Below are 9,085 nucleotides of genomic sequence, written 5' to 3' on the forward strand. Positions count from 1 at the left end.
CCCCTTGTAAATAGACAATTTACTCTGTGATGTGACACTAACCGACGATTATCCCTGTATGCGCTATTAGTAGTGCACCCAAGGACAAGCCCCGGTTAGTGCTGTAAACAGCCACTGTGCCAACTCGCGCTTACGCAAATTTCACTTCCACCCTGCGAGCATATAGCTCTGACACCCCACTCTGGACGGCCGGTTAAGGCAAGCCAGAGGTGAGAGTCCTGCGGCCCCTGCTCAGTGTTCACTCCGGCCGGCCAATGAAGGCAAGCCGGAGAGAGGGGCCTGACCGACTCTCGGAGGTATGGGACCCAAGGGACGTCACTTCCCATTCAGCTCGCCACAAGCTGCCCTGGGGGCTTATTATTATTATTATTATAGGTACCACATTATATTATCGTGCTTGGTAAGTAGATGGCCCATTGTGAAAAGGACTTAAAGGGCTTAAGTAGGTAGGTACTACAAAAATGTATGTATGGTAGAGTGATCCAGGCTAAAAAGCTGATTCACCAATTTAATAGCCTCTGTTGACTCTAATTCCTTAATATAAATTAGAAAAGGGATAACAATGGCGTTTAAGTTACTGAATTGAACATTCAGTGCTACGACTTAACTATCCGGTATATGTAGGTTATCTATCGTGCTGTTAGCATATCCATACAATCTAGGTGCGCGCACGCAAAGGGGTTTCACTCGCACTTAACGTGTCGTCGTGTAGTATTAGGCCGCTAATAGGCAGATTGCTGCAAAACAGCGGTTATTGTTACCTGATTACCACTTGTAATCCGCGCCTTATTAAATTATTGGGTTTAGCTTACGTTGTAAGCGGTTAATGTGGGAGAATTAGAAAATGTTGATAGAGATGATGAGCTGAGTCAAATTTTCTTTGTACATTAATCAAGTATTAGGTATACTTAAGCTTAAAGCATTACACATTTAGGTATATCTGCAGAATAAAAAATCTGTAGATTCTTAATAATGCTCTACATTATTTACAGAACTTGTGCTAAACAGTGTAACGTAACGGAATCTTGCAAGTCGATTTAAGCCCATTTCCGGTTGTGGGATTGACTTGAATGTCAGTAAAGCTTTGGTTTCCTCCGATAGCGGTGCCGTCATATAGCGGCCGTCTCCATACAAATACTACGACATCCATATTTAGCCGTATTATTTAGTATGGAGACGGCCGCTATATGACGGCACCGCTATCCTAGGAAAACCGATCTTAAGCTTAAGTGGATACGATAAAGAAAGTACCGTTAGCTAAGCTTGTATTAAAACAACATTTCGTGCCTTATTAACGTCTTTTATTACTCGATATGAAGCAAGGAGCCATGCCAAATCAGATTTTAAAAGTTTACTAGCGCCATCTGTTGCCCAATAGAAATATAAAATTTTCCTAAACGTTTCGCTACACGATTTTTTTAATGAAATTGAATTGAATTACTGCTCTATATTGTAATACGTATTTATTTAATGTCGTTTCAATAATATAAATAACACAGTGCTTGGAACTCATATCAATACACGATTTTTAAGCTATGATTATAAGGATATTTGATTATAATAATGTGGTTGGTTTTTATGTAATTCATGAAACGAAACGCGTTTGACAGTGACACTTGACACTTGACAGTTTGGTTAGTAGTTAGTTTGCTTGGTTTGCAGCTGAGTTGTGTATTCATTTATTTACTTCTGAATTAGTTTTACAACGACAAGATAAAATTGCAAACAAAATGTCCGAAAAAGACAGTAAAATTGAAAATGATGACTCTCAAAACACACAGACGGTCGAGAAACCTTTGGACGAAGCACAAATCAAAGTTAACAACATGCTAAAAGATCGTTTACGGAAGTACATCAAAAAGTTGGACGGTGAGAACTTATGCTTTACTATTCTATTCTTAACAGAAACGTTACTAAATAGTACACCTTTTATTAAATCAAACTAAGATCCTATGTCACAATATCTGCTTAACTACTTCAATGGCAATTTCACTTCTAAACTGCAGTTTTGTATTTGACTCAAAATGTAAATGCTTTGCGTGTTAAATGTGGTACTACTATTACAGACACAAACACCAGCATCACTAAGGAGGAAAGTAGAAAAATAGAAATAGAAACTTTCAAACAGCTTTACAAGCCGAAAATAGAAGGAGATGAAGAGTCTTACAAGAAAATACCTAAGTTTTACTACAAACTCCCTCGCCCCGACGAAGTGTTGGCTCAAAAGCTAAGAGAGGAGACTCGGGCGCAGTTCCTGCAGAAGAAAAGTAAAGAGTTGTTGGACAACAGTGAGCTGAAGCACCTCTGGAGTCTGCTGGAGAAGTCTAATGGAAGCTACAGCACATGCAACAATGATGAGCTCATGATAGACTACTTCCAGTTTAAAAAGATCAGGGATGAGGCTGGGCCTAAGTACAGGTATGACAGGAATAGTACCTATCATAACCTCTGGCATCCCACAGTCCTAATACTAGTACAAATTAACTAATGAAATTTTAATGATTATTAAATGAAACAGAGTGTTCCTGTTTTGTTCAAATTTAAAACGAAATAAATTCCATTTCAAGGCTTCTGGTGACCAGAGGGCTGGCCAATATTTTGCCCAGCAAATCAGCATTGCCATCCAGTGGGGCAATGTGGCCAGCCTTCTGGGTACCCTACCGAGCGACCACAACCTAGGTCAATTTTTAGGGTTCCGTAGCCAAATGGCAAAAAACGGAACCCTTATAGATTCGTCATGTCTGTCTGTCTGTCCGTCTGTCCGTCTGTCCGTCTGTCCGTCCGTATGTCACAGCCACTTTTCTCCGAAACTATAAGAACTATACTGTTGAAACTTGGTAAGTAGATGTATTCTGTGAACCGCATTAAGATTTTCACACAAAAATAGAAAAAAAACAATAAATTTTTGGGGTTCCCCATACTTCGAACTGAAACTCAAAATTTTTTTTTTCATCAAACCCGTACGTGTGGGGTATCTATGGATAGGTCTTCAAAAATGATATTGAGGTTCCTAATATCATTTTTTTCTAAACTGAATAGTTTGCGCGAGAGACACTTCCAAAGTGGTAAAATGTGTGTCCCCCCCCCCCTAACTTCTAAAATAAGAGAATGATAAAACTAAAAAAAATATATGATGTACATTACCATGTAAACTTCCACCGAAAATTGGTTTGAACGAGATCTAGCAAGTAGTTTTTTTTTTAATACGTCATAAATCGCCTAAATACGGAACCCTTCATGGGCGAGTCCGACTCGCACTTGGCCGGTTTTTTATTTATAAGTCTTTATTTTAAGTGTTTTTATTAAATATATAACTAAAAAACAAAAAATAAAAATTCAATTTTATTTTCTAAAACCATCAATTTAAATTTGACGGTAAATTTTTCTTATTAGGGCTGTTGAAGGATAAAATTGTAGTTTCTTTACATGGTGATATCATTTTACTAGATAATTTTCTGTGTCTTATGTATGTAATGAAATCTTCTTGAGATCTTGTTTCCGCAGGCCATACTTCACAGCGGAAGTGTTTGGTCGGCTGCAGGCGGCAGAGGGTGGCGCGGGGCGCGTGCGGGGCGTCTCGCTATTCAACTATGTCATGCGTAGAGTGTGGCTGCAACAGACGCGTATCGGCCTCTCACTCTACGACGTCACCGGGCAGGGCTACCTCACTGAACATGTGCGTAATGTACCTACCCTATATTGTACTTCACTGTGGAAGTATCTTCAACTATGTGATGTAGGTAGAGTGTGGCGCGTGTGGCAACAGACGCTTATCGGCCTCTCGCTTTACGACGTCACCGAACATGTGTGTCCACTGAATACCGGAACCATGAACCTAAAAAGTGGACACCGTGCTTTGACTCCGAACTGATTTTAAGATTCAAGATTTTTTTCCGTGTTGTCCAAAATGGTTTTCATCTCGATTTTTATGGCATTTAATTCTGTCCCAGGATCTGGAGAGCTACATCGCCGAGCTAGTCCCATCTCTAGCAGCACTAGACGGTCTAGACTCCTCGTTCAGCTCGTTCTACGTGTGCACGGCGGCGCGCAAGTTCCTGTTCTTCCTGGACCCGCTACGAGTGGGCCGCGTGAGGATACGGGACGTGCTGTCCTGCTCATTTCTGGACGATTTGCTTGAAGTAAGAGAGACATTTCCTGTAATTTCTAGACCGCTATGGCTAAAAACATAATGATGTTGTCCTTGTAATAACGAGACATAACGGATCAATTATAGGACTTAAGTAAGGTTTTTTTTATCTGGAAAATAAATTGGGATTCTTGACAATATATCTTAACATCAGATTCCTCTCAATAATAGAAGCGCAATGAGATACTCGTATGATAGGTATGATAACTATGATATCAGTCAGGTTATGCCATTTTCTGCCTTTAGTGATTACTGATTAGATGTATAGACTAGAATTTGCAGTGACAGGGTAAATACTGCTTCTATTATAAACGTCAAATTCCTATAAAAACTATGCGTTTATATTGACACTTGGACTCCCAAGTTGGTGCATAGTTAGCTTAACGGACTCTAGTTCTTTTCCATGCTATCATACTCTTCCAAGTGGATAACCAATCGGATCACCATTAACACACGTGACTTTGCAGTTGCGCGAGGAAGACCTTCCGATGGAGCTGCAGGAGCAGAACTGGTTCAGCGCGGCCTCCGCCCTGCGCGTGTACGGGCAGTACCTCAACCTCGACCGAGACCACAACGGCATGCTGTCCATCTCCGAGCTGGCTGGGTAAGGCCTCTTATATTCATTTTGTAGTGTGCACACACTATCTTAATAAACTGGAATAGATATTACATACGAAAGAGACAGTTGGGTATGGAGGTATCCAGTGCCTAGCTTGGGAATTCTTATATTCTCTAAGATTTCTTTGAACTTTTTCAAACAATGTTTGGTACTTACTGAAATGTATCTGCACCAAAACGCGGTCATACATGGAAGCATAGTCGGATGAAAGAGCAGAGGACTAGTGTCCAGGAGACGGACAGATGCGGTCCAAGAAGTTACCAGTACAGAAGCTTATCCAAACGAAATACAATCAGCCTTATATTTTTGTCCCTTCTAGCTACGGCTCCGGCACCCTCACCCGCGCGTTCCTCCAGCGCGTGTTCCAGCAGTGCCTCACCTACGACGGCGAGATGGACTACAAGACCTACCTGGAACTAGTGCTGGCCCTGGAGAACAGGAGGCAGCCCGCCGCGCTCGCCTACCTGTTCCGCCTGCTCGACATCAACTCGCAGGGCTACCTGGACAAGTTCACGCTCAACTACTTCTTCAAGGTGAGATGACTACAAGACCTACCTGGAACTAGTGCTGGCCCTGAAAAATTGTTTCCTGTAAAGTGACGTTACGATAATTATGTTGCAATTTTATAGGAGCGTTTCGTCAGTAAAGACATGCAAAGTGCGACTGTCTGACTTTGAATATCATTAAGGCAATGGGTCCCATATAGACATTTGATCCTCAAACCAAACCTGATCGACTGATACCATTAATAAAATTTTATCAACTAGCCTATTCAGTGTGCTCTCGTTTCGGACGTCAAGATCCTCTTTGGGTCGCTGAGCCGTAATAGTCTTTTTTAGCCTATTCAGTGACCATAAAATGATAGGACAGTTGTCTGCCTTGATTGAGATACATCGACATTTTCTCGTCATTCTCTGCACAGGCCATCCAGGAGCAGATGGTGGCGCACGGCGCGGAGCCGGTCAACTTCGAGGACGTGAAGGACGAGATCTTCGACATGATCCGCCCGGAGCACCCCTCGCGCATCACCCTGCAGGACCTCATCCGCAGGTTTGTGGCATTTTCACCATCATTGCAGCATGTTAACGCTCACTGCTGAGCATAGCTCTTAAGCTTTGGATTCCTCCGAAAACGGTGCCGTCATATTACGGCCGCTATATAGCGTTGACTGACGTCACTAGAACGTTGTCTATGTAAACAAGATGGCGCGGTTTCCTAGACGGAACGCTAGGACGGAGATGACGGCCGTCATGACGGTGTCGATAGTTTCGTGAACGTTTTATTAGATAGCGGTGACGCCATTTTGAATAAATGACACGAGATTTGAATAAATGATTCCGTACTACGATTATTTTCCTCTTCTGATGATATTTCATCCTCCAAGTAAATTATAGATGATCAAGCAAATCTTGTCAGTAGGAAAAGGCGCGAAATTCAAATTTTCTATGGGACGTTATCGTATCGCGCCTACATTTTTCAAATTTGCCGCTTTGACCTTGGTGGATGACGGTGTGTTATGACGCCGTGGTACTTTCCACATGTCGCCACCGTAAAGACGACCGTCTTTTGCGGCCGCTATATGACGGCCGTCATATAACGGCACCGTTTTCGGAGGAATCCAAAGCTTTAGAGTGCGCTTGAGCCAACTTATCCGGAGTGCACCCTCACTCCAATCATTCCTAAGGCGGTTATCAAACTGTTGTGGTTTACTGATGCGGCGCAAATTGATAATCGCCTAACATTGCATGAGATGTAACCATGGGATGGTTGACGATGTAACCATGATGGTAACCATCGCATCGCACTTATGTGTGTTATGTGGAGTTATATCCAATGGCATGTTCTGGAATTAGTTCTGCTGCTGTGATGTCTGGAAGACGAATATAGTCGTGCGTTCGCGCACCCTAAGAGGTTTCGAATCCTATTGTTTTCAGTTTCTAATAAATCTGCACAAATAATGAATGGACTTTTGATAAATTTAATGCCCACCTCTATCATGTATATTGTATATATAAGCTATTTCACTTATAGTTTATTAAGTCTGCCACAACAGCAACTGTTTGAGGAGAAGGGAAGTAACGCGTACATGGTGGAGAGGGATAGTCATAGACTAGGAATCCTCTAGACGGAGTTTAGAGCAATTATTTCATGAAACCGATGCTGCCAAAAATACTGGGGTGCGGGGGACGAGGTGAGCGAGTCCCGTGCCGTGATTGGTCCGTTCAACGACACGGACGTCACACAAAGACACTTTGACTCGAAAATGGAGTAAAACTACCGTATATTTGTGGCAGAAGGGGTAGCGCTACTATGCTCAGTCTGGAGGATATCTTGCCTGTGGGGATAGTTGACAAAATTAACCTATTAACCGCCATAGAATACGTCATCGAGCGTGCTCGTGTCGCCGGGGGGTACGAAGTTTTGTCTTATTTATCAGACAGCGGCGAAATGAGCCCGATTTTGTATGTCTTATATATCAGTCTACGGCGGTTAAACAGGACGTTATTGTGATCGTTGCAGCGGCCACGGTCACACGGCGGTGTCGATCCTGCTGGAGCTGCACGGGTTCTGGGCCTACGAGAACCGGGAGGCGCTGGCCGCCGCGCCCGACCACTCCTGACAGGGCGCCGCGCACCCCGTCGTCGACGAGAAGAGGTTCTACGTCATCTAGAGAGGTTCCAAGTCATCTAGAGAGGTTCTACGCCATCTAGAGAGGTTCTACGTCAGCTAGAGAGGTTATACGTCATCTAGAGAGGTTCCACGTCATCTGGAAGGTTCCACGTCATCTAGAGAGGTTCCACGTCATCTGGAGAGGTTCTACGTCATCTAGAGAGGTTCTACGTCATCTAGAAAGGTTCTACGTCATCTAGAGAGGTTCTACGTCATCTAGAGAGGTTCCACGTCATCTAGAGGTTCTGCGTCATCTAGAGAGGTTCTACCTCGCGTAAAGACGTTATGCTTCAGCGAAAGAGGTGTTGCCTCATGTGAAATGTCGGCAAAAGACGTTCTACGTATTTGGAAGAGATTCTACAACATATAAAGGATCATTTTAGTGTCTGAAGTATCTCATAAAAGACAAATTTTGTGGCGAATTTAGGTGTAGGAGTTTCTTTGTACTCGATAAAAGGACTGATAAAGGTTATATGTAATTTAAGGTACCTGTAAATGTATGTACTACGTAATTTAAATTATGGAGTTTTGGATCACACTTGGATCGGCAAAGGAGGGTCTATTTCAAGTGTCTCCAACATTTGCCGCCGCTTCCTTTTCGCGGGAAGATTGTATTGAATTTGGTATTTTTCACGGGCCGGATTGGCAAGCTCGTGTACAATATGCGGCCCGCGGATCGTAGTTGGCAGACCACTGGATTAATTTATCCAAATTAATGAATCAGTAAACTGGTTTACAGGAACTTACCTCAATAAGATAGCACACAAACTCAAGTATCAGAACTTTGATATAATTTGTTTATTGACTAAAAACATACAACATTAACAATATACTTTGTATAAAATTGAATAACAACATAGAAATAAAACTTTATTAAAACTGATAAAATGTAAATAAAAACTTGGGTTATTCCTGAAGTAAAATCTTTGATATTATATTAAATGCATATTATGATTTTATTGTACTTCTTTCCTTATTGTTGTTTAAAATATTACACGATTTATATTATAGAAGCATTATACCTATTACTAAAATAACAATAATACATAAAAACTTGTAGAAAATACACGGAGTTAGTTTGTATACTTAGAAATTCGCTTTCAAAAAGCTAATAAAATTTGGTATTTTTCACGGGCCGGATTGGCAAGCTCGTGTACAATATGCGGCCCGCGGATCGTAGTTGGCAGACCACTGGTTTAATTTATCCAAATTAATGTATATATTACAAAAATCGAATTGAATCAGTAAACTGGTTTACAGGAACTTACCTCAATAAGATAGCACACAAACTCAAGTATCAGAACTTTGATATAATTTGTTTATTGACTAAAAACATACAACATTAACAATATACTTTGTATAAAATTGAATAACAACATAGAAATAAAACTTTATTAAAACTGATAAAATGTAAATAAAAACTTGGGTTATTCCTGAAGTAAAATCTTTGATATTATATTAAATGCATATTATGATTTTATTGTACTTCTTTCCTTATTGTTGTTTAAAATATTACACGATTTATATTATAGAAGCATTATACCTATTACTAAAATAACAATAATACATAAAAACTTGTAGAAAATACACGGAGTTAGTTTGTATACTTAGAAATTCGCTTTCAAAAAGCTAATAAAAATTATATAAAA

At 41.0% G+C, this 9,085-nt stretch overlaps 1 protein-coding gene across 2 annotated transcripts; it reads left to right on the top strand.

The window, feature by feature from the left end:
* Nucleotides 1-1,674: 1,674 nt before the first annotated feature.
* On the top strand, nucleotides 1,675-7,617 carry LOC134658028 (serine/threonine-protein phosphatase 2A regulatory subunit B'' subunit gamma-like). Of its 2 annotated transcripts, XM_063513633.1 has the most exons (9): nucleotides 1,675-1,869; nucleotides 2,067-2,418; nucleotides 3,505-3,676; nucleotides 3,951-4,139; nucleotides 4,615-4,751; nucleotides 5,086-5,299; nucleotides 5,689-5,816; nucleotides 7,287-7,407; nucleotides 7,579-7,617. In XM_063513633.1, exons 1-8 carry the CDS (start codon nucleotides 1,731-1,733, stop codon nucleotides 7,384-7,386), a joined length of 1,431 nt encoding a protein of 476 aa, XP_063369703.1. In that variant the 5' UTR covers nucleotides 1,675-1,730; the 3' UTR covers nucleotides 7,387-7,407; nucleotides 7,579-7,617. The 2 variants fall into 2 exon arrangements, with proteins under 2 accessions (XP_063369703.1, XP_063369702.1); XM_063513632.1 differs by lacking the exon at nucleotides 7,579-7,617 and having other exon boundaries at nucleotides 7,287-7,535.
* The last annotated feature ends 1,468 nt before the right edge of the window (nucleotides 7,618-9,085 follow it).

The sequence above is a fragment of the Cydia amplana genome, chromosome 21 (genome assembly GCF_948474715.1).
Source record: "Cydia amplana chromosome 21, ilCydAmpl1.1, whole genome shotgun sequence".
NCBI lineage: Eukaryota > Metazoa > Arthropoda > Insecta > Lepidoptera > Tortricidae > Cydia > Cydia amplana.

Bases quoted from the DNA above. Each gene is read 5' to 3' on its own strand.
- LOC134658028 (XM_063513633.1), top strand. From the start codon at position 1,731: ATGTCCGAAAAAGACAGTAAAATTGAAAATGATGACTCTCAAAACACA. The intron at 4,752-5,085 runs GTAAGGCCTCTT...TGTCCCTTCTAG, and splicing joins TCCATCTCCGAGCTGGCTGG to CTACGGCTCCGGCACCCTCA. The intron at 5,817-7,286 runs GTTTGTGGCATT...TGATCGTTGCAG, and splicing joins CTGCAGGACCTCATCCGCAG to CGGCCACGGTCACACGGCGG.